We start from the raw sequence: 25780 nt of genomic DNA, 5'->3' as shown, positions 1-25780 counted from the left end.
GAACAACTTGCCCATTAAAATTGTCTCAACTGGCTTTCCAAGATCTTCTGGGGCTTTCCTTACGAAGTGCTGAAAATGTTGGGGATCACCTGCCTGGAGTCTTTGTAGTTCTGTCTTGATTCGCTGGACATAGATAAACGATAAACCAGTTGTTTCGGCTACTAGTTTGAAAGTGGGTGTTAGTTTCAATAGAATACCTAGCACAGCTTCTTTCTTCAAAAACTGGTACACATTTGACTATGACGAACTTTGCCCTTTAACTTGTCTTATACTGGTGGCCTCTTCAGTTTGGAATGTGCTCCCACCCACCCACCCACACACACACACACACACACACACACACACACACACACACACAATAACAACACATCTTATTCCAGGGATAGCCTGACACGTAAGTGCAGTAGACTGCGCACCTTGTTTAAGCCAGGTTTTTCTAGGAACTGGAATTTTGCGCTGCATTAACAGGTCAGGGGCAACGCAAAACTTAAATACCTCAAGCATTTGTATTCTTCCAGAAAATGCAACCGCAATCGCTTTAACTACTCAGTACACATGCACTATCTGAGAACAGTGCTCAAACAAACTGTTGTTACCTTAACCAAAGCGCTAATATATTGTACAGTACTGATGGATTACGTAATAGGAACGAAAGGAAAACTCCTGGGTTTGCCGATAGCAAAACGTATAATGGGCAATGGAGAAGTTTATTTGCTCCAGACTGCGAATCGCAGAAAACAATACCGTGCAAGATACGGTGGGCAACGTGCAGTGACCAGTTTATGTCCAAAGTGCTGGGCGAGTTCATGCGTTAGTTTGGAAGGGGAGGCCGACAGCGTTGGCGACCTTTCGGCCGGTCGGCGATCACAGAATCGAGGCAAACGTCTTACAATCTTTCTCAAACGACTTTACAGAAACTATTAGGTAAAAAAATTCATCTTTGCCTTACTTACAGCTTTATATGTCAGGTTCATGATGATATGCCAACCATTCCGTTAATGGTCATAGTTACTGTGCTATTTACATGGAAGTAAGACATTGCGCGAAATTCGAAAAAGTTTGCAATGAAAAATAAGGGTCGCTATGATTTCGCGTCCAGTGCATATTACATAATATGTCGCTGCATATGAGGTGTAGATAACATATCGATTTTTTCTTTAGATTTGAGTGGAGGTCCCTATCTTTCACCAATCTCAAAAAAATTGATCTGATGTAGCACACTCATTATTTTGCGATCGTCCAGCGCCAGCGATAAACCAGAGTGAAATATCCACAACATTCCCCATATTTCATCAACGTTTTGAGATATGGAAATTAGATTTTGGCAAATGATACCACACAAAGAGACGAGTATTTTTCCATATGGTTATTATGTAAAAATTCATTATCTGCCATGTGATTCTACTAACTACAGACTTTTTCGCTGAAAGAATGTAATTTTATAGGCCAGCGATAGCTGGTGAAAAGCGAAATGCTATGGGTTTTCGAATAACTAAAGTGAAGACACTACACATTTATTTTGTACCAAGGATGAGCTTTTTCATAACCTACTGAGCATACTTTTCCACAGTCCCTCACTTAATAAACTTAAGAAACCACTGTTTCAGAATTCTCACGGAACTGAATCCACAGAACATGTTAGTGAGGTGACACTGTGTAAACCCCACTGTGTTTTGGCAAAAGAAGCAAATTTTAACATAGTAATAACAGAAATGTTCAGATTTTACTCAATATTCGCCGCTCATGACGCTTCTCTGAAAATTACAAATGGGTAACGACCGAAGCGAAAATAAATCACTGAATTTTCAGCGGAATTCTTTTTAGACACTAACCAAAACAGAGGTGACAGATCTTTTTGAATGGTCACCATGCAACTGTCGCCGTGGAAGGACTCCACATTATATTCACAAAAAATGTGAGTGTAAGTTTCAGTTTAGAATGGCGCTTCCCCTCCAGCGCTCGGCATTTCCCCTACAGCGCCTGCCCATAACTCCCACCACTATCACTCTCCCCCTGTGTGCCCTCCCGACTGCGCATCTACGCATCTACGGGCCACAGTATTCTGTGCGGACTGTAATATGCTTCTGAAGCGAGAGAATGAGAATGCGTTGAACGTATTAGTTGACTATCACTTAATCGACGTCGGAGAGAGGATCAAACCTTAGCTGGCCGGGCTGGCCGAGCGGTTCTAGGCGCAACAGTCTGGGACTGCGCGACCGCTACGGTCGCAGGTTCAAATCCTCCCTCGGTCATGCATGTGTGTGATGTCCTTAGGTTAGTCAGGTTTAAGTAGTTCTAAGTTCTAGGGAACTGATGACCTCAGAAGTTAAGTCCCATAGTGCTCAGAGCCATTTGAACCATTTTTTTCAAACCTTAGGCTAGATTTACTCATTGTCAGTTTCCTCTTCTATCAACAATATATCTTCCTCAACATTGAAACGCATTTGTACTTTCTTAGCACACGTTGTAGCTATTTTCCACTCTATCTAACTAGAAACTATTTCACTATAATGCCATGTGTAACGCATTAGACTGTTCCAGAACCAGCTGGCTTGTCACGCGTGACATTAAGCGCTGACGCATTACAAATTGCGCTCAGTCAAAAAACACCTTCACGATTTTGTCACTGTCGAAGGGACGACACGACACGCCGGAAGCGTTTCGTACTTTGTGGCGCAAAGTCCTGCTGCTAGAAAAACCCACTTAACGATTTTCAGGTCTGTTTACCTGAACTGTATTTTGCCTTTAGTATGTTTCTAATCGGAAGCTATTTCAAGTTTGCCAGATGACACAAAATAGGCAACGGCGTGCTGAAAAGTAATTCCTCCGTGTTCTTGTATGAAAACTCTTCAAGTTTTTTACATACCGTAAAAGAAACGTTATTACATCGTCATTCTTCATTTCTATGTATCTGCAAATTATAGCTTGTAATATTGTGGTGTGTAACGTAACTATGTCGATGTGTGAGAAACAGTGTACTGTAATAGAGTTTACAATAGGGATAATTTGTCCGCACATGGGGCACCCTCTCCTTCAGGGTGACAACGCAGACTACACACGAGCTCTGAACATCTGTAACAGTCTGACGCCATGGGTTCACTGTCATCGATCATCCTCTATTCAGTTCCCACTAGTTTTGTTTTGCTTAGCCTCCAGAGCTTATACTACTCTATTTAGCTTTCGAAAACACATATTTACATGTTGTTGTTGTTGTGGTCTTCAGTCCTGAGACTGGTTTGATGCAGCTCTCCATCTTGCTCGATCATGTGCAAGCTTCTTCATCTCCCAGTACCTACTGCAACCTACATCCTTCTGAATCTGCTTAGTGTATTCATCTCTTGGTCTCCCTCTACGATTTTTACCCTCCACGCTGCCCTCCAATGCTAAATTTGTGATCCCTTGATGCCTCAAAACATGTCCTACCAACCGATCCCTTCTTCTAGTCAAGTTGTGCCACAAACTTCTCTTCTCCCCAATCCTATTCAGTACCTCCTCATTAGTTACATGATCTACCCACCTTATCTTCAGCATTCTTCTGTAGCACCACATTTCGAAAGCTTCTATTCTCTTCTTGTCCAAACTAGTTATCGTCCATGTTTCCCTTCCATACATGGCTACACTCCATACAAATACTTTCAGAAACGACTTCCTGACACTTAAATCTATACTCGATGTTAACAAATTTCTCTTCTTCAGAAACGATTTCCTTGCCATTGCCAGTCTACATTTTATATCCTCTCTACTTCGACCATCATCAGTTATTTTACTCCCTAAATAGCAAAACTCCTTTACTACTTTAAGTGTCTCATTTCCTAATCTAATTCCCTCAGCATCACCAGATTTAATTTGACTACATTCCATTACCCCCGTTTTGCTTTTCTTGATGTTCATCTTATATCCTCCTTTCAAGACACAGTCCATTCCGTTCAACTGCTCTTCCAAGTCCTTTGCTGTCTCTGATAGAATTACAATGTCATCGGCAAACCTCAAAGTTTTTACTTCTTCTCCATGAATTTTAAAACCTACTCCGAATTTTTCTTTTGTTTCCTTTACTGCTTGCTCAATATACAGCTTGAATAACATCGAGGAGAGGCTACAACCCTGTCTCACTCCTTTCCCAACCACTGCTTCCCTTTCATGCCCCTCGACTCTTATAACTGCCATCTGGTTTCTGTACAAATTGTAAATAGCCTTCCGCTCCCTGTATTTTACCCCTGCCACCTTCAGAATTTGAAAGAGAGTATTCCAGTTAACATTGTCAAAAGCTTTCTCTATGTCTACAAATACTAGAAACGTAGGTTTGCCTTTTCTTAATCTTTCTTCTAAGATAAGTCGTAAGGTTAGTATTGCCTCACGTGTTCCAACATTTCTACAGAATCCAAACTGATCTTCCCCGAGGTCCGCTTCTACCAGTTTTTCCATTCGTCTGTAAAGAATTCGAGTTAGTTTTTTGCAACTGTGACTTATTAAACTGATAGTTCGGTAATTTTCACATCTGTCAACACCTGCTTTCTTTGGGATTGGAATTATTATATTCTTCTTGAAGTCTGAGGGTATTTCGCCTGTCTCATACATCTTGCTCACCAGATGGTAGAATTTTGTCATGACTGGCTCTCCCAAGGCTGTCAGTAGTTCTAATGGAATGTTGTCTACTCCCGGGGACTTGTTTCGACTCAGGTCTTTCAGTGCTCTGTCAAACTCTTCACGCAGTATCTTATCTTCCATTTCGTCTTCATCTACATCCTCTTCCATTTCCATAATATTGTCCTCAAGTACATCGCCCTTGTATAAACCCTCTATATACTCCTTCCACCTTACTGCCTTCCCTTCTTTGCTTAGAACTGGGTTGCCATCAAAGCTCTTGATATTCATACAAGGTGTTCTCTTCTCTCCAAAGGTCTCTTTAATTTTCCTGTAGGCAGTATCTATCTTACCCCTAGTGAGACAGGCCTCTACATCCTTACATTTGTCCTCTAGCCATCCCTGCTTAGCCATTTTGCACTTCCTGTAGATCTCATTTTTGAGACGTTTGTATTCCTTTTTGCGTGCTTCATTTACTGCATTTTTATATTTTCTCCTTTCATCAATTAAATTCAATATTTCTTCTGTTACCCAAGGATTTCTATTAGCCCTCGTCTTTTTACCTACTTGATCGTCTGCTGCCTTCACTACTTCATCCCTCAGAGCTACCCATTCTTCTTCTACTGTATTTCTTTCCCCCATTCCTGTCAATTGTTCCCTTATGCTCTCCCTGAAACTCTCTACAACTTCTGGTTCTTTCAGTTTATCCAGGTCCCATCTCCTTAAATTCTCACCTTTTTGCAGTTTCTTCAGTTTCAATCTGCAGTTCATAACCAATAGATTGTGGTCAGAATCCACATCTGCCCCTGGAAATGTCTTACAATTTAAAATCTGGTTCCTAAATCTCTGTCTTACCATTATATAATCTATCTGATACGTTTTAGTATCTCCAGGATTCTTCCACGTATGCAACCTTCTTTTATGATTCTTGAACCAAGTGTTAGCTACGATTAAGTTATGCTCTGTGCACAATTCTACAAGGCGGCTTCCTCTTTCATTTCTTCCCCCCAATCCATATTCACCTACTATGTTTCCTTCTCTCCCTTTTCCTACTGACGAATTCCAGTCACCCATGACTATTAAATTTTCGTCTCCCTTCACTACCTGAATAATTTCTTTTATCTCGTCACACATTTCATCAATTTCTTCATCATCTGCAGAGCTAGTTGGCATAAATTTGTACTACTGTAGTAGACATGGGCTTTGTGTTTATCTTGGCCACAATAATGCGTGCACTATGCTGTTTGTAGTAGCTAACCCGCACTCCTACTTTTTTATTCATTATTAAACCTACTCCTGCATTACCCCTATTTGATTTTGTATTTATAACCCTGTATTCACCTGACCAAAAGTCTTGTTCCTCCTGCCACCGAACTTCACTAATTCCCACTATATCTAACTTTAACCTATCCATTTCCCTTTTTAGATTTTCTAGTCTACCTGCCCGATTAAGGGATCTGACATTCCACGCTCCGATCCGTAGAACGCCAGTTTTCTTTCTCCTGATAACGACATCCTCTTGAGTAGTCCTCGCCCGGAGATCCGAATGGGGGACTATTTTACCTCCGGAATATTTTACCCAAGAGGACGCCATCATCATTTAATCATACAGTAAAGCTGCATGTCCTCGGAAAAATTACGGCTGTAGTTTCCCCTTGCTTTCAGCCGTTCGCAGTACCAGCACAGCAAGGCCGTTTTACATAGAATACATAATTATTCGGAGAAAATTCATATTTGCTGAGTTGAAAGATGAAACAGTCAATTTTCTACAGCAAATATTTAACAAATACTATGATAAACTGACGCCATGGGTTCACTGTCATCGATCATCCTCCGTACAGTACCGACTTGTTTTGTTTTGTTTAGCTTCCAGAGTTTATACTACTCCATTTAGCCTTCAAAAACACATATTTACATCTAATACATAATTATTCAGAGAAAAAAATATATGCTGAAATGAAAGATCATGCAACAAATTTTTTACAACAAATATTTAATAAATACTATGATAAGGAGAATAGACATTTTTATGTTATCAATTCACATTATTTCTTAAATTTAATAATAAGCGATACATATAATGATATTTTAAACATTTTGTGGCTGTGTGCTCAGCAACCACGTACGTAATTATATAATATGTAATAGTCAGCCAACTGGTGGCAGACAATTTAAAAAAAAAAAAAAACACATTAACCATGTTTCGATAGTTCTAAGACTATAATCATCAGAATAGTAAAAGTTACCTAGAAAAATATATAAAGTATAAACAACATACATAAAATAGATGTTGTTGTTGTTGTTGCTGTTGTGGTCTTCAGTCCTGAGACTGGTTTGATGCAGCTCTCCATCCTACTCTATCCTATGCAACTTTCTTCATCTCCTAGTACCCACTGCAGCCTACATCCTTTTGAATCTCCTTAGTGTATTCATCTCTTGGTCTCCCTCTACAATTTTTACCCTCCGCGCTGCCCTCCAGTACTAAATTGGTGATCCTTTGATGCCTCAGAACATGTTCTACCAACCGATCCCTTCTTCTAGTCAAGTTGTGCCACAAACTCCTCCCCAATTCTATTTAATACCTCCTCATTAGTTATGTGATCTACTCATCTAATCTTCAGCATTCTTCTGTAGCACCACATTTCGAAAGCTTCTATTCTCTCCTTGTCTAAACTATTTATCGTCCATGTTTCACTTCCATGCATGGCTACACTCCATACAAATACTTTCAGAAACGACTTCCTGACATTTAAATCTATACTCAATGTTAACAAATTTCTCTTCTTCAGAAACACTTTCCTTGCCATTGCCAGTCTACATTTTATATCCTCTCTACTTCGACCATCATCAGTTATTTGGTCCCCAAATAGCAAAACTCCTTTACTACTTTGTCTCATTTCCTAATCTAATTCCCTCAGCATCACCCGACTTAATTCGACTACATTCCATTATCCTCGTTTTGCTTTTGTTGATGTTCATCTTATATCCTCCTTTCAAGACACAGTCCATTCCGTTCAACGGCTCTTCCAAGTCCTTCGCTGTCTCTGATAGAATTACAATGTCATCGGCAAACCTCAAAGTTTTCACTTCTTCTCCTTGGATTTTAATACCTATTCAAAAACTTTTCTTTTGTTTCCTTTTCTGCTTGCTCAATACACAGACTGAATAACATCGGGGATAGGCTACAACCCTGTCTCACTCCCTTCCCAACCACTGCTTCCCTTTCATGCCCCTCGACTCTTATAGCTGCCATGCGGTTCCTGTACAAATTGTAAATAGCCTTTCGCTCCATGTATTTTACCCCTGCCACCTTCGAATTGGAAAGAGAGTATTCCAATCAACATTGTCAAAAGCTTTCACTAAGTCTACAAATGCTAGAAACGTAGGTTTGCCTTTCCTTAATCTTTTTTCTAAGATAAGTCGTAGGGTCAGTATTGCCTCACGTGTTCCAACATTTCTACGGAATCCAAACTGATCTTCCCCGAGGTCGGCTTCTACCAGTTATTATTTTGCAGCTGTGACTTATGAAACTGATAGTTCGGTAATTTTCACGTCTGTCAACACCTGTTTTCTTTCGGATTGGGATTATTATATTCTTCTTGAAGTCTGAGAGTATTTTGCCTGTCTCATACATCTTGCTCACCAGACGGTAGAGTTTTGTCAGGACTGGCTCTCCCAAGGCTGTCAGTAGTTCTAATGGAATGTTGTCTACTCCCGGGGCCTTGTTTCGACTTAGGTCTTTCAGTGCTCTGTCAAACTCTTCACGCAGTATCATATCTCCCATTTCATCTTCATCTACATCCTCTTCCATTCCTATAATATTGTCCTCAAGTACATCGCCCTTGTATAAACCCTCTATATACTCCTTCCACCTTTCTGCTTTCCCTTCTTTGTTAAGAACTGGGTTTCCATCTGAGCTCTTGATGTTCATGCAAGTGGTTCTCTTTTCTCCAAAGGTCTCTTTAATTTTCCTGTAGGCAGTATCTGTCTTACCCCTAGTGAGATAAGCCTCTACATCCTTACATTTGTACTCTAGCCATCCCTGCTTAGCCATTTTGCACTTACTGTCGATCTCATTTTTGAGACGTTTCTATTCCCTTTTGCCTGCTTCACTTATTGCATTTTTGTATTTTCTCCTTTCATCCATTCAATTCAGTATCTCTTCTGTTACCCAAGGATTTCTACTAGCCCTCGTCTTTTTACTTACTTGATCCTCTGCTGCTTTCACTATTTCATTCCTCAAATCTACCGATTCTTCTTCTACTGTATTTCTTTCCCCCATTCCCGTCAATTGTTCCCTTATGCTCTCCCTGAAACTCTGTACAACCTCTGGTTCTTTCAGTTTATCCAGGTCCCATCTCCTTAAATTCCCCCTTTTTTGCAGTTTCTTCAGTTTTAATCGACAGTTCATAACCAATAGATTGTGTTCAGAGTCCACATCTGCCGCTGGAAATGTCTTACAATTCAAAACCTGGTTCCTAAATCTCTGTCTTACCATTATATATCTGAAACCTTCTAGTATCTCCAGGGTTCTTCCATGTATACAACCTTCTTTCATGATTCTTGAACCAAGTGTTAGCTATGATTAAGTTATGCTGTGTGCAAAATTCTACCAGGCGGCTTCCTCTTTCATTTCTTAGCCCCAATCCATAGTCACCTACTATGTTTCCTTCTCTTCCTTTTCCTACTCTCGAATTCCAGTCACCCATGACTATTAAATTTTCGTCTCCCTTCACTACCGAATAATTTCTTTTATCTCATTATACATTTCATCAATTTCTTCATCATCTGCAGAGCTAGTTGGCATATAAACTTGTACTACTGTAGTAGGCGTGGGCTTCGTGTCTATCTTGGCCACAATAATGCATTCACTGTGCTGTTTGTAGTAGCTTCAACCTATCCATTTCCCTTTTTAAATTTTCTAACCTACCTGCCCGATTAAGGTAGCTGACATTCTACGCCCCGATCCGTAGACGCCAGTTTTCTTTCTCCTGCTAACGACGTCCTCTTGAGTAGTTTCCGCCCAGAGATACGAATGCGGGACTATTTTAGCTCCGTAATTTTTTTACCCAAGAGGACGCCATCATCATTTAATCATACAGTAAAGCTGCATACCCTCGGGAAAAATCACGGCTGTAGATTCCCCTTGCTTTCAGCCGTTCGCAGTACCAGAACAGCAAGGCCATTTTGGTTAGTGTTACAGGGCCAGATCAGTCAATCATCCAGACTGTTGCCCCTGCAACTACTGAAAAGGCTGCTGCTGTCCCTCTTCAGGAACCACACGTTTGTCTGGCCTCTCAACAGATACCCCTCTGTTGTGGTTGCACCCACGGTACGGCTATTTGTATCGTTGATGCACGCAAGCCTCTCCACCAACGGCAAGGTCCATGGATCATGGAAGGGGGGGGGGGGGGGGATAAAAAAGATACATACGTGAAAATTCTCATCCAAACCTAGAAAATTGTACTTACATGAAATAACACAAAAACTTTAAAATTTCGTCTACAACGCTCTCGTCAAATGACATATTTGTGTTCCATGAGTCAAGAACAAAAATCATAATGAGAAAGACAGACAGTTATCACAGCATGATAAAACCATGGTTGCAAGTGGCGGCACATGTTAACTGCTGTATACGGCTAAGACCGGCTCATACACAGCGCAAGAGGCATCAGACTAAACGGCATGTAAGCCGACACTGCCGAGAGATGGACGCGGGGATTAGTAGTGCCATCTAGTAACAAAACGGCAAACTTATAAACATCTGAGTTAAGAGCAAAATTACATGGCTGTAGGTATACACTACTAACATATAGTACCAGATAATAGACAATAAGAAAGTTAACAAAAATAATAAACCAGGCTTTTTACAGGTAGTTTTAAATAACGTAAAAAAAAACTGAAAATGTCTGTTGGATAAGGAAATCCGATATTACATACGCTATTACGGGGAAAAATTCGAAAATCAAGCAATCCCAAGGAACGGCCATAAACCTTGAAAGAAGTTTTTATTGTCCAACTTTAGCTGTTCGTTAAGCGAGAGGTGTTTGAAAATTTCCAATTATTCAAGGATATCGAGTCTGAGACCTTCTTCCTCGGAGTGCAGGATACTGACATCTTGCACTTCTTTGGGTTTATGCCCTGTAACCCCGACTGAAATATCACTCTATAGTGCACGTATTATAGTGTGATTACTGTAGGTGTTCCATAAATGTATGAAATCATATTGCGCTCTACACGCTGTTCAATTTTTGAGCCACTTGGCATCTATAAAGAATTCCAGCCCCTTCTGATACGTCCAGGTGCTCCACCATTCTATTGATTTAATCATCTTTTCTTCTTCTTTTGTTTGTGCTTCTGTTTCGCGTCAACGCAGGGTCGCCATGTTTACTAACGCATTTGGCATGGCTAATTTAACGGGTGGCCGTATGCCCTTCCTGTCGTCACCGTTACCCCCAGGTCGGGATATGTGTGCTCCAACAGTCTGCGAGTACTGAAAGTGAGCGAAGTTTTCTAATCGTGTTTGCGAATCGTGTAACTGTGACTGGACTTGGGTACCCAAGCGGTATTCATCTAGTGGGATATTGGAAACCGCCTAAAAAACATATCCAGCCTGGCCGACAAACCGACACGCTCAGTGGACCAACAGAATATGAGAAAGGTGCGCCTTCCGACTTAAGCCCAGCGAAATCTTGTGTAGATTTCACTGGTACGTACTTGCCTAATGCTGCTGTGTCATTGCAGTTTCAAGTCAAGATGATACATGCCGTGACGGTTGATGGTAAACAGCGAATCGGACAACGACACATTTTTCAAATATTGTTTGTGTGTCCTGTTTAAAATATGACAGCGATCCTTCCTATTTGTTAGTATAATATAAGACGTGGAGCGCTTTAGAAGATATGTTTACGATATCAGGTATATCGACTTAAAACTAAACTACTACTGATATTATCCGAAATCGTGGGCTACAAAATTTTCCCTGCGTGGCTCCAGTTTTGTAAATGCGAGAACAAATCTGCACGTTTTTAGTGGACGGTCATTTTTCTACCGTGCGGCAGTGCCATACGATAAAAATGGGTCCCTCTTTACTGCAGTTACCGTAAACTATTATCTGCACAAAAAATGTCATTAGAGTTTTCTGTAGAATTCTTGGGGAGCTTTCGGAATGGTGATCATAATTTTGTTCTGTAAATCGGCAAATAATTTTTTTCACAAGATTAAAATTTCCCAGAGTAATACTTTTGTCACTAAATGATGCAGAACTATTGAAATTTTGTGCAGAGAAGTCTAGAACTAAAACATATCTATCAAAAATTCCGAAAAAATGGGTATTTCTCGAAGATCGGGTGCCAATTTCACCGGACTCACAATATTCTGCAATAATGCCCGATTCCAACATCAGTCTACATAATTTTGATGCTTGTCTATGCCATAATCGAAGGTGCTCCACTGCCGATTGGTCGGCTGCCTGAAGATGCGCAGAAAACTCGGGACAAGGACACCCAGCATTACCGAGAAGATTTTACTCGTAAACATTCACTTGAGAAAGGGATGCATATCGTGTACCATCGGTTTCTGACACCTTCAGATCCGTTGATCTCTGAAGTCCAGAAAATGACAACTGAAGAAGTTAAACAGATGCCACCTGACGTAGAAAATCTGCTTTGCGTACCTTGTCCCTGTGGACAAGCTCGACAGTTACCCTTCTAGAAAAAATAATGGTACAGGCAACAAATTCGATTATTTTTTTCTATTGCAAAATGTAAAATATCGAATAAAGCATTTCAGTACGGCAATGTCGACTTCTAATTCCTTACCAGGAACTTCACAATAATTTCTGTCCGAAGTTTTACTCAAATCGACTAAATTTAAAAAGCCTTGATCCGCCAAATGGAATCCTCCATTTTGATTTTTTTTTTTTTTTTTTTTTTGTGTAATTCCAGCATCGGATCCCTAATCAGCAACCCAAATAACCTAAAAGAACACAGTTTTGTAGGATTTTATATCAATTTTTTCTATCATGTCCAGTTTTGAAGCGATATGGGCCAGTGTGTGCCAGACGGAATCTACATCTACATCTACATCTACATTGATACTCCGCAAGCCACCCAACGGTGTGTGGCGGAGGGCACTTTACGTGCCACTGTCATTACCTCCCTTTCCTGTTCCAGTCGCGTATGGTTCGCGGGAAGAACGACTGTCTGAAAGCCTCCGTGCGCGCTCTAATCTCTCTAATTTTACATTCGTGATCTCCTCGGGAGGTATAAGTAGGGGGAAGCAATATATTCGATACCTCATCCAGAAACGCACCCTCTCGAAACCTGGCGAGCAAGCTACACCGCGATGCAGAGCGCCTCTCTTGCAGAGTCTGCCACTTGAGTTTATTAAACATCTCCGTAACGCTATCACGGTTACCAAATAACCCTGTGACGAAACGCGCCGCTCTTCTTTGGATCTTCTCTATCTCCTCCGTCAGACCGATCTGGTACGGATCCCACACTGATGAGCAATACTCAAGTATAGGTCGAACGAGTGTTTTGTAAGCCACCTCCTTTGTTGATGGACTACATTTTCTAAGCACTCTCCCAATGAATCTCAACCTGGTACCCGCCTTACCAACAATTAATTTTATATGATCATTCCACTTCAAATCGTTCCGCACGCATACTCCCAGATATTTTACAGAAGTAACTGCTACCAATGTTTGTTCCGCTATCATATAATCATACAATAAAGGATCCTTCTTTCTATGTATTCGCAATACATTACATTTGTCTATGTTAAGGGTCAGTTGCCACTCCCTGCACCAAGTGCCTATCCGCTGCAGATCTTCCTGCATTTCGCTACAATTTTCTAATGCTGCAACTTCTCTGTATATTACAGCATCATCCGCGAAAAGCCGCATGGAACTTCCGACACTATCTACTAGGTCATTTATATATATTGTGAAAAGCAATGGTCCCATAACACTCCCCTGTGGCACGCCAGATGTTACTTTAACGTCTGTAGACGTCTCTCCATTGATAACAACATGCTGTGTTCTGTTTGCTAAAAACTCTTCAATCCAGCCACACAGCTGGTCTGATATTCCGTCAGTGCACCTCCATGTGCCGGAAGTTGTGCTTTAACTCGCACAGTTGTCTGGGCGGCTTTTCTATTGATTTAATCATATTAAATCTAAAATAAGTGTGTAACTTTCTTTTCCCTCTTTTGACAGGGACAGCTACGGTATCTATTACTGTAAAGGACGTCAACGATACACCGCCAGAGTTTTCGAAAGATGCGTGGTTCGTAGAAGTGGATGAATCTGACGGCGGTAGTGTGCTGGAGAAGCCGATTCTCACAGTGACAGTACGTGATCAGGATGAGTTTAGCACGTTGCAGTACGAGGTAAGATAATGTGACAGAACACCTTGTAACTAACATTTCATCAGCGTAATTTGCACCGTAAGAAATTTTGAGCTGTTTTTGCGGTTCATTCATACACTGTTTTCTAAGAGAGGGCTACTTTGGTATGATTGAGTAGTCTTCTTGGAAACTACGGTAACCCTCCGAATTTCTTATGCTTTAACAAAGATTCCATTACGTCGTTTTGGTGGTGCGTACTGCTGACAGCATTATATTAGTAGTCACATTGGAGGGCTGGCTAGCGCCCTTGTCATATCGGTGAATAATTGAACAGTTCGATGTGGTATGTCAATTTGATGTCGTGACAGGTGAGTTACATGTGTCCACAGAGTGGGCTGATACGTCAGTTACTGATAGCATGTTCACAAATGGAGAATCCAACCAACTTACTTCGGAAGTAGCAGTACACTGAAAACGTTAGGCGGTTTAATGTATTTACGTCGCTCGTACCTCTTCAGATAACTCACAGCTACAATTTTCATGTAGTTGCTCTCATGTATATGTTTCTAGAACAGCGAAAACTGTACCGTGTAAAACACATTACCCCAACTCACAGCCGTATTCCTGCCACACTCCTTCTTCTCAGCTGCAGATTGTAATATAAGATGTTTTAAGTTCTACAGCGTGTGACAGGTAGCGTACTGACTCGTAATGTCATAGCAAGGACAGGTGGCCACAGCGAGCGTTTTAGTGGTAAATTAAGGATTCGCTCTTTTTGAAATTGATACTTCAATACAAATAATTTGAGCAAATATTATAAGTAGTTCATTAAAAGTGAAGGTGCACCCAGTTACTCAATAAGATCATTTGAAACTTCTAAAGTAAAAAAGTTGTAATAAATCGTTTTAGTATCTTAATGATCTGAGTTCTTATTCATTTTATTATCTCATCAATACATTAAATCCTAAATTGTAGCAAAATTTTGCACAATGAAATAATAAATATTAGTTGCTATGTTATAAGATTTTAATTCGAAAATTGCTCAAAAAGATATTATTGCAGACTAGTTATTAGAAAATTTCCTCTCGAAGTGCGCACGCCACGAATATAGCCTAGTGGTCTATAGACTACGGTACAGACAACTCAAAATAGCTTTCTATGGAAGAAGATCTAAAGAAAAGTGAAAAAATAAAAACGAAGAAAAGTAAAACATACTCAAGCAACTAGCATATTTCGTAATTTCAAGCTGTTTTCCGTCATTTTTTGTGCAAGCTGGGAGAAGGTGGTTATCGTCATTTTTATTTGCAGGTGGTTCGAAACAGCGGTTATGGATCAGACAAATTTTCTCTCAAGAGGAATAGTGACGGAACTGCATCGTTGAAAACAATTAAGCCATTGGACTATGAAGACGTCCACGGGAACGTACTGAGATTCAAGATTCAAGTTACTGATAAGGTTAGTAAAGATTGACCTCCAAAAGCATCACAATGTATTTCCCCGGAAGCGTTAACGAAGAATGTGTATTTTATCGTGTGTAGTTGCATGCAGCAGTGTGTGGTGCTTAACATCTACAGCAACATTTTGTTACGGTTAGTCAGAGGCGAATAAGTTTTAATTCCAACTAAAATACACAAACAAAGCTTTTTTCTGTTTACTATAGATAAAGCCCTTCAGTTTACTTTCAGTTAACGGATGTTCATTGTGTTATTCTCAATTGCAGAATGAGAATGATACTACACAGCAACACCATACGACCTACTCGTGGGTTTCTGTTAAACTCAGGGACATCAACGACAACTTCCCAGTATTTCAACAGCGCAATATTGAGGTTGCAATATCAGAAGACGCTACTGTGGGAAAAGTAATTGCAGCCTTTGAAGCGAAAGATGCAGACCAGGACGGAAAAAGTGGTGTGACTTACGCCATAGACCAAAGCTCCAATAGAGGAAGGCACTTCCACGTAAATTACTTTGGTCAGGTGCTTCTCGAGAGAGAACTCGACAGGGAAGACGTATCTCGTCATGTCGTAAGTAGCAAGTCATTATGAAATTATGAACGGTAGGAAGCCATAAATGGAAATACATACTTCAGTAAAGGGCAAATAAAGTCTTATAACATTATAGGAGATCCGACATAGACTAACAATTTCAGTTACCGGTTTCAGCTTCTTATGAGTCTTCTGTTACAGACGTCTCAATACGTTTGGCATAGTGCGAAAATAAATTAAGCCATGTTAGACTGTTGTCTGTTTTTCACCTATGAAGTATGAGAGGAAATGCACCCGAGTGAGAGAATGTGTTAAAATACAAGCTTTAAATATCTTCCTGTAGCCTCAGGTCCATCTGCAGTTATTACACAACACAATGTCTGCCAGTAAAATGGTGACAGCTCTGTTCCGCATCTTCATGCCAATATTTTGCTTATATAACACCTTAGTGTATTGTTACAAATAGATTGGAACCCGTTACAGAAAAGCTGCAGGGCTAAGCATCAAATTTGCAAATTTACGTACATTTTTGATCTGTTCAGTAGCATAACCCACATGTTAATAGTAAGTCATTACCCTTGTAATATATTTTCACATGAAGCCATCAGGCAATACAGACATAGGATTATAATGTGTTGTACTATACATATACACACAAAATAGCACAACTTAGATTACGTTTCCTTATTTGTAAATAAGTAATTAAAAAACTAGCAGTTAAATGTATCACATGAAACAAATCAATCAACTAACGATTAAATAAATAGTAACACACACACACACACACACATATATATATATATATATATATATATATATAGAGAGAGAGAGAGAGAGAGAGAGAGAGAGAGAGAGAGAGAGAGAGACACACATGGTGTTTTTTTCCACGGAATGATCTATGAGAGGAAACAGGACAAAAAAGGTCTAACGACTAATGTCCAGAAATACATGGTTTCCATGCTAGAGATCGTTTATTCAATCATGCTTTGTTACAAAGACAACGGTCTAACACATGTTGTACCATGCATCCACAGTTACAATATGCATGGTTTCCTCCAAGAGGGTGGTACTGTTCCTCACACGTCATGCCCTAGCACCCTCTCCTGCCATAGCAATTGGTAATATGTCTGATTCACTGCTTTTGCTGACTCATCTTGTGGTGGATGTGATACAGTGTTGTACACAATGGTTCCGTATTCGAATTGAGAGCTTACCAACATGATGTTTACTTATAGAAAGGTAAATGGCAATGGGCGGCAGGCAGTAAGGTTGTATCAGGAGACCCATCCCCGCCGACAACAGCCATAACATTCAATGTTTGCAACAGTGTTTCGCTGTTTGTCTGAGACAGGGTCGTTTCAGAAAGCAGGAAATCATGAAGGACGTACCCAAAATGTTCAGGCACCAGACTTGCGGAAAATGTGATTAACACTGTGGAAAGTGACCTCCATGTTAGTACCAGGCAGTTTGACTGCCAGTACAGGGTAAGCCAGATGACTGTGTGGAACATTCACCATGACAATTGTTACTACTCTTATCACTTAAAGCGTGTGCAGGGCTTAATAGCGACACACCTCCCACATCAGGAGCAGTTTTGTCACTGGTTTCTTCATCAGGCAACCACAACTCCATGATTTGTGTCATCCATCCTACTCACAGATGACGCCACCTTTACATGGAGTTTTATCTTCAACTTTCATAACAGTCATCTGCGGGACAATATGCAGAACACCCATGGTATGGAGACAATGAATCATTAGCATTGGTGCAACCAGAATGTGTGGACCGAGATAATTGGCAGCCATATTTTGGGACCAGTCTTCCTTCCACGTCGCCTAACGGGCCGGAACTATCAGCACTTCTTGTGGGTGACTTTGCCTCCCCTGAGGGAAGAAGTGCCATTGATAATGTGAACGGTTATGTGGCTGCTACAAGATGATGCTCCAGCCCACTCCAGATGCCTCTGAATCGTGTCTTCCCTGGCCGATTGATCTGACAAGAGGGTCCAATTACATGGTCTGCTAGTTCACCGGATCTCATGCTATTTCTGGTTATGGGGCCATCTCAAAAGTATTGTGTATGCAGAGACCATTCCAGATGTAAAGACACTTGAGCAGCGTATTCATGCTGCGCTTGACACTGTTTGGATGCAACTTGGTTGATGTGAACGTTTGAGACAGAGCATGCTAAGGCATGTACATGCATGTATTGAGGCACGTGGAAACCATTTCCAACATGTACTGTAACTGTAGCTGCATGTTACAGCATGTATTAGATCACAGTCTCTGTAACAAAGCATGATTGAATAAATGGTCTCTAGCATGGAAACCATGTATTTCCAGACATAAGTTCATTAGACCTTTTTTGTTCTGTATCCTCTCGTCGATCAATCCCTAGAGTTTGTACACAGTGGAAAAAATAGTCTTGTACATATGGTATTAAAAAAACTGTCGAATTCTTTGAGTGGCAGTAGTACTCATCAAAACAAGAAAAGTAAGTCCAGTAAACATGGGTCCGGAAATGCATACTTTCCGTTATAAACTTGTGTTTATGGGGAGGGCTGCCTGATGCTCGTTTGCGGATATTAGCCCAGTCGTTGCAGTGGTGCTCTCTCAAATTGTCAAATCTGTCAGCAGGGTATTATGATGATGTCTTACTCACAATACTCTACCTACCATTCGGTGGTCTGCAGTCAGTTCTGTGGTTCAAGTCGTGTTGCAGGCAATGTTAGTTTTCATCATGCTTGTGTGCCTTACCACCAGCCCCAGGTATGTATCATGGTATTTTACCTTCTTCCAAACGCGAATTCACTCATGTTTTTACTGTTATTGCACTGTCTGTACGTACAAGTGGTGTGGTGCAAATATATTTGCTCTCCTCCACTGCTCGTTATCAGCGGAGGCCTACTACTCAACAAGTGAAATGGCAGGTATGATATTCTACTATGGTTTAGCAAATGGACATAGCCTGCGAGCCAATGCCCTCTATACTAAAAAATATCCACAGTGATGAGTGTATTCTGTGAGCTGTCTGGCAGACTTTTCCAACACCTGAGGGACAAGGGTTCCCTTACTCCTTGGAAAACTGGCAGTGGAAGGCTTCACACAGTCTGCACACCTAGCACAGGAAGTGTATGCTATGTTCGATGGAAGAAGCCCCTTGGACCAGTGTGCTACGATTAGTAGCAGCAGAAGGCGTGTCTGATTCTCTTATTTGAGAGGTACTTCGTGAACAATTGCTGTACCCACATCATCTACAGCCTGTTCAGGCCATAAGACCAAAGGACCATCATGGCAGATGGCAGTACTGTCAATGGCTGTTGCATAAGTGTGCCGCAGATCCAATGTTCACATCCAAGATTTTATTAAGTGATGAGGCAGGGTTCACAAGAGATGGTGTTGTGAATTTCCATAATCATCATATATGGGCAGCAGTTGAGGAAAGAGGGCATCAACACCGATTCTCAATCAGCGTATGAGCAGACATACTCGTCGATAGATAAAAGGGCTATACATGCTACCACAAAGGTAAATTGGGGCACATTATCTGGACTTCCTCATGAATGCATTGCCTACCTCAAAAAATGGCTGTGAGCACTATGGGACTTAACTTCTGAGGTCATCAGTCCCCTAGAACTTAGAACTACTTGAACCTAACTACCCTAAGGACTTCACACACATCCATGCCCGAGGCAGTATTGGAACCTGCGACCATAGCGGTCGCGCGGTTCCAGACTGTAGCGCCTAGAACCGCTCATCCACTTGGGCTGGCTTGCCTACCTCGCTAGAGGCTGTGCCATTGCAGCAAGTAATACAAATGTGGTTCATGCATCATGGTGCACCAGTGCACTTTCGTCACAATGTTGTGTGTGAACATCTGATGAAGACATTTCAGGACCCCTGGATTGATAGGGGGGAGGGGGGGAGGGCACACACTTTGGCCTACTCGTTCCCCAAACCTCACTCCCCTGAACCTTTGGTTAAGGGGACACTTGAAGGAATTGGTTCACGCATGCCAATCAACAATATGTAGACACTACAGCATCAGATCTTCAATTCCTGCCAGCAGATACAACAACAACCAGGTATAGTTCAAAGGGTGTGTCATTCCTTACACCAGAGAGCAGAGGGGTGCATTGTCATGAATGGACGCCATGTTGAACACCTGCTTTGGTTAAGGGGACACTTGAAGGAATTGGTTTACACGTGCCAATCAACAATATGTGGATACTGTAATACTCCGGTTTGATCTTACTGACTTATCCCGCTCGATCGGGATCTGATAGCAGCCCAAAATAGATACTAATTAATGTGACCGTGTACCTAATGGGGCTGGCAATCGGATTGGACTGCTACGGAGTTGTTACATTCCATTTTGTCCTTCTCGAATGCTGTAATAATGAATGACTGGTGCCAAGAAGAACAACAACACAGCTTCATTAATCAACGAACTATATTCATCACAAAAACACCAAAAGGAAGGAGACAGCCACTGCCTTCGTCGTACAGCATTAATAACGGCTAATCTCAGCACAGGCCCTTTCGTTATTCATTATCGTCACACGCAAATTTTAATCACTGTAAACCAACACTGCAATCCAACATTGCAATCCAAATAATGCCGGCGCGGTAGACGCAAAAATACAAATATCGGCACTGAAATATCACTGAATCACTCTATTAATTATACTTTTCACTTTCCCGAATATTCCTAACAAAAAAGGTGTTAAACCACGGCGATGGCCACTCCCTTTGTCGGTACGGTCTTGCATTCCAGCAACAGACCTCCACCCAGCTCGGCCCGCAGCGCGTACCACACACTTCTGTCTCAACATTCGCTCTCGCTCTCGCCACCCGACGCACACTATCGATTGTTTGTCCTGTCGACCTGTGCTGTCGCAAAACTTATAGTAAGGGCCTACGGACCCCTTACATCCCCGCCCTCGAAAACTTCTTTGAAGCCTCAGGCGTAAAAGAATCGGTTAGGGAATTAGACATCACTACATATGAACAAAACACACAGTGCAAATAAGTAATGAAATTACAATCACCAAGAAAATCCTTGACTCTGGTAGTGGGTTGCCTCTACAATAATATTCTACAAAAAGTTATTACATCTCAAAAATATGGCATTGTCCAAATAACACACAGCATCAATCCTACTTACTTAACATAGCATGGTAAATATTTTTTATAAACTTATCTTACCAAAAATTTCCAAAAACTCTTCACTTTCAAAGGTTTGTACGAGTCATTAACTACATATCTGTTATAACTTGCTATAGCAAAGACAAGAAAAGAAACTAGTTGAATGCCAGCTACCCCTTTGGTATGCCGTCCTTTCAGCGGGGTTCGTGCCGTCCATACTACTATCACTCTAATTTATAACTCACTTGGCCAACACTTATAAAAGTTAAGGAAGAAATTCACAACTTATTGCTACAGCAAAGACAAGAAAACAAACTAGGTGAATGCCAGCTACCCCTTTGGTATGCCGTCCTTTCAGCGGGGTTCGTGCCGTCCATACTACTACCACACTAACTTATAACTCCCTTCCCAACGCATATAAAAGTTAAGGAAGAAAAAATCACAACTTATTTAAATCTTTAACACAAGCAAATTGAAATTGAGACAAAATATGACATTTAGACATTGAATGCCAGCTACCCCTTTGGTATGCCGTCCTTTCAGCGGGGTTTGTGCCGTCCATACTACTATCACTCTAATTTATAACTCACTTGGCCAACACACATAAAAGTTAAGGAAGAAATTCACAACTTGTTCATTACAGATTCCATAAATTTAAATGCTACATTGTACCGCTAAGCATGTCTTTCATAATTATTTGCAACACTACAACTAATGTGGTCACCCAATGAAAAATTTTAAACTACTGATCATTTCATTTTGCCAAGCATTACTGTCATATGTGAATTGTTATCAAGAAAGCTTAGATGAGAGGTACAATATTTCCTGTTATATTCACATTAATTCAAATCCACTATATGGATATTTGTCATTCATTACTCAGTGCCAGAATCCTGCTTCTAAAGCTTGACCTACGTATAACCATAATTGACTCTGATAGCTAATTGGATACATGAATTACTAATTATTCATTAGTTACACTTTGTTTTATCAGCATACTTCAGATAAACATGTATACCTACAAATAACTTGCAAACAGATGTTGCTCATGTGCTAAATGACATACTTCAATATTTCAACATCTCATACTCCATACTCTTCATTACACATAACTTAACACCAACTTCAACTGCAAATACATATATATCTTCAACCTATATCAATCCTCCATATACTTCAATACTTCAAACATCTCATACTCAATATACATTATTATTTCACATCATTTATTCGAACAACTATCTCCCCATGTATTTGTTTCTTTATATGTTCATCTGCTTACAAGCTGATACGCTACTTCAATTTTCTTACCACAGTTGACCTTTTCATGTCTCATAAAACTCTATAAGATTACACAAAATCTTGTTTGACCAATTAGCTTCCCATGACATTTTGTATACATTAGCTTTCTTATCTGGTTCTCATTTTATTACTTCTGGCACTATTCATTTTGTAATGTACTCACCCTAAACTGAGCTTTCAACTTATTGATTCTTTGACACCTCACACACTACATCAACAGTAACTACTTATCCTTATTTTAAGTCAACTATAAATTTACTACATGGTTCCTGACTGAATTACTTGGATGACCACTACCAATCCTAACTACTACTCACTAACTTTCTTAACCTAAGGATAGAGAAAGATGGTAGAGGAGTGACACTTGAAATTAGAAATAAAGTCTCACCCAGCTGGGAGTGTACCAGTCGCCACTTGGTATACCAGCAAAAGAGTTGCTAGCTCCCTACACCTAATTTTCTTCAATTCGTACCTCTTGATCCCTTTGTCTATCACCTCTTCTCTCATAATTCCTGTCATTATCATCATCATCATCTCTCCCCTGATTGTGGTGAAACTGTTGACCATTGCCATGGTTCCTACGTCCATTACCCCCACCTCTATCTCTGTAATTTGGTGGGCCATTAAAACGAATTCGATGGTAATTACGCCCATCTTGGTTCTGATCATTAGCTTGATTGTGTTCCTGTGATCGAACAGATTCCAACTGTTCCAGTATTTCCATCAAGGCCTCCCTATCTTTAATTAGGCTCCCGGATACAGTTTCCTGCATTCTCCGGCTCATTCTTCTTTTTATTGCTGATATCATTACGTCATCACTCAGGGGTTGTTCCAAGGTCTCGTTCAATTCCCACAAATGTTCGGCAAACTCTCTCAACGTTCCTCTCCATGTATTAAGTGACTTGCGGTGGAGTAGGTCCTCAATTGCTGCACACTGATGACTTTTGGACCAGTATTTCTTCAAGAATTCCTCTTCAAACTGATCATAACTAGTAGTCCCTTCCTTTTTCCTGACTCCCCAAGTGAAGGCCTCACCTTCCATTCTATCTATTGCAAATTGAATCTTGTCTGAGTCTTTAAGATGTGCTGGGAAAACTCCTTTTAACCATTTCATAAATATCATTGGGTGCAACCCTCCTTTCGGTCTAAATTTCTGCCCTGTATTATTTTGGACGTACCGATTATCACTGCTCATCAAGGTAACTACTCTACCTTCCCCAACGGTTAAAGTGGCATTGCTAATTCGTTTATCCATTTCTTCTGTCTTGCTCTCCAATTGCTGCACTCCCTGTTGTAATTGCCTGACCTCCATTGGAACCCTCTTGTTATCCTCTTCTCGTTGCACAGCTATAGCATTTCTCAGATTGACAGCCAGTTGGTTTTGCCTATCTCCTATCCCCTTAACCGCATCATTACATTGCTTCTGCATTTGCGTCACCTCGGCGATTCGATGATTGCAATTTGTTTCCACTTCGTTGATTCTTTCTCCCAATTCGGCTTTCGTTTCTTCAATATCGTCTTCCATCTTTTTTGTTAACTTTCCTTCCATCTTCTCCACGTCTCCCTGGACTTGGTCTATGCTCTTCTGTAGCTTCCTCTCTCTCTCGTCGACGTCCATCTTCAGTCGCTCTTGTAACGCCTGCATTTCCTTCTTCAGACTACATTCCATCTTCATCTGCGATGTTTTGATCTCTTGTGCTATAGTTTCTTGTAAATCTTCCCTTAATGATTTTCGTAAATCTTCCTTTAATGATGCGTTGTTTTCTTGTAAACTTTTCTCTACTGATTTGCGGAACTTTTCTTCCCTCTCTCTAGTTTCTTTTAAACCCTTCTCTAATGATTCTCGTAAATCTTCCTTTAGTGATGCGTTATTTTCTTTTAGCAAGGCTGCCAACATCGACCGTATATCTGCACCCTCTGAAACTGGCTTATTTCTCTGCATACTGCGCTGTCTAAATGATAATTATACAGATATGCTTATTGTTTTTGGGGGATTTTATGTGTATAGATTTTATGAATAGTATGATTTATCTTATTTAAAACATTTTACATACACTATGTATGTGGAAATTGATATTTGAAGTGATTAGGTTTTGAGAGTTGTTATGTTCGATGCTCTTGCATATTGTATCAATTTAGGAATTAATTGAAAAATACTTCAGGTACTGTTTGATTAGTTTCATGGTAATTAGGAGTGTTTTGGGTTACTAGAGGTTATTCTATATTACTTACCTGTGCATTAAAAATAAACAAACATGTCTACTGAAGATAAGCAGGTTTGTGAGGCAGTAGTTGAAAGGAAAGGGATAGGACAGGAAGACAGAGATGATTCAGGAATCAGTGATTATGGAGTGTCATTAGATAGCCCATTAGCACATTCAACCAGTTATCCCGAGACACCGGGACAATTTCAGAGTATGTTTCGCAAACTTTTCGGAAATTATTGCAATTGGGCACTTTTCCTAACGCGCAATTCAGTTTACAATCGTTTATTTACCGCAAAAATGCACACTGCAATACAATGTTATGTCAATCAGTCGTCTTCACTCACCAACCGACGTTACCACGAGTGGCGATGTTTTGACGTTTGAAGTGGGCGTGGCGCTGTACTGCCGCCGGAACCGCGTGAGGTCTCGCTGTGGTGGGGCGTCGTAGTTCTCAGCCGGCCGCTCCGTGGCGCTGCGGCGGGCGTAGTTTGTAGTTCGGCTGCTAGATGTCGGGACGGCGCTCGGTGTAGTGCGTCTGTGCTTGAACTACTCTTTGCACAGGTAGTTGGGATGACGTGTGAAATCACCTCGCAGATTGAAGCTCTTTGGCGCAGCTGCTACAAGGGTCTGTGTGACGTCACTCAACAATTGCGTCGCTACACAAATTGTCATCCATATAACAGTTTATGGGTCCACAAGAAGCTGTCCGATTTTCACTATTCAAAAAACAATTTGTCACAATATTACTATTAAACACTTCTGTAAAGCTTTCGTGACGAATTCTTGGCCCGTTTGTCGTGATAATGTTCACACGTGTCTTTCTTTGGTGTTCACTTTTCACAGTTTTTCGTGCGGATTTACGCATTTGCACATTATAACACAGTTTGTTGACACTATTATTTTCATCTAATATGGCAAGAAAAAAGTTTAGTCACAATCGTAAGGTGCTATTACCTCGTATTGTTCAAAATGCACTGTTTCTTGTCGCGATTTTAAAGTTTATGCTCTGTCCCGATTCAACACTGGAAAATATTTTCTTTGCGTTAAATAAGATAAAATTACCTATTGTTCTTTATGATTCGTCCGAAAATTGTACTTGTCCTTTCACGGTAAGTCAAGGGTGTAACACTCCGGTTTAATCTTACTGACTTATCCCTCTCGATCGGGATCTGATAGCAGCCCAAAATAGATACTAATTAATGTGA

At 40.7% G+C, this 25780-nt stretch overlaps 1 protein-coding gene across 1 annotated transcript in view; it reads left to right on the top strand.

Annotated features, from left to right (window-relative positions):
* Positions 1–15979, top strand: part of LOC126416954 (putative neural-cadherin 2) — a 96728-nt gene extending 80749 nt beyond the window's left edge. Inside the window, exons 7-8 of the mRNA XM_050084835.1 lie at positions 13802–13974; positions 15653–15979. Coding sequence (XP_049940792.1) covers positions 13802–13974; positions 15653–15979 — 500 coding nt within the window. The remainder of the gene's footprint in view (positions 1–13801; positions 13975–15652) is intronic.
* The last annotated feature ends 9801 nt before the right edge of the window (positions 15980–25780 follow it).

This window comes from Schistocerca serialis, chromosome 8 (genome assembly GCF_023864345.2).
Source record: "Schistocerca serialis cubense isolate TAMUIC-IGC-003099 chromosome 8, iqSchSeri2.2, whole genome shotgun sequence".
Classification (NCBI taxonomy): domain Eukaryota; kingdom Metazoa; phylum Arthropoda; class Insecta; order Orthoptera; family Acrididae; genus Schistocerca; species Schistocerca serialis.
Note: the sequence above shows the minus strand (reverse complement) of the source record. Positions and strands in the feature narration are given on the sequence as shown.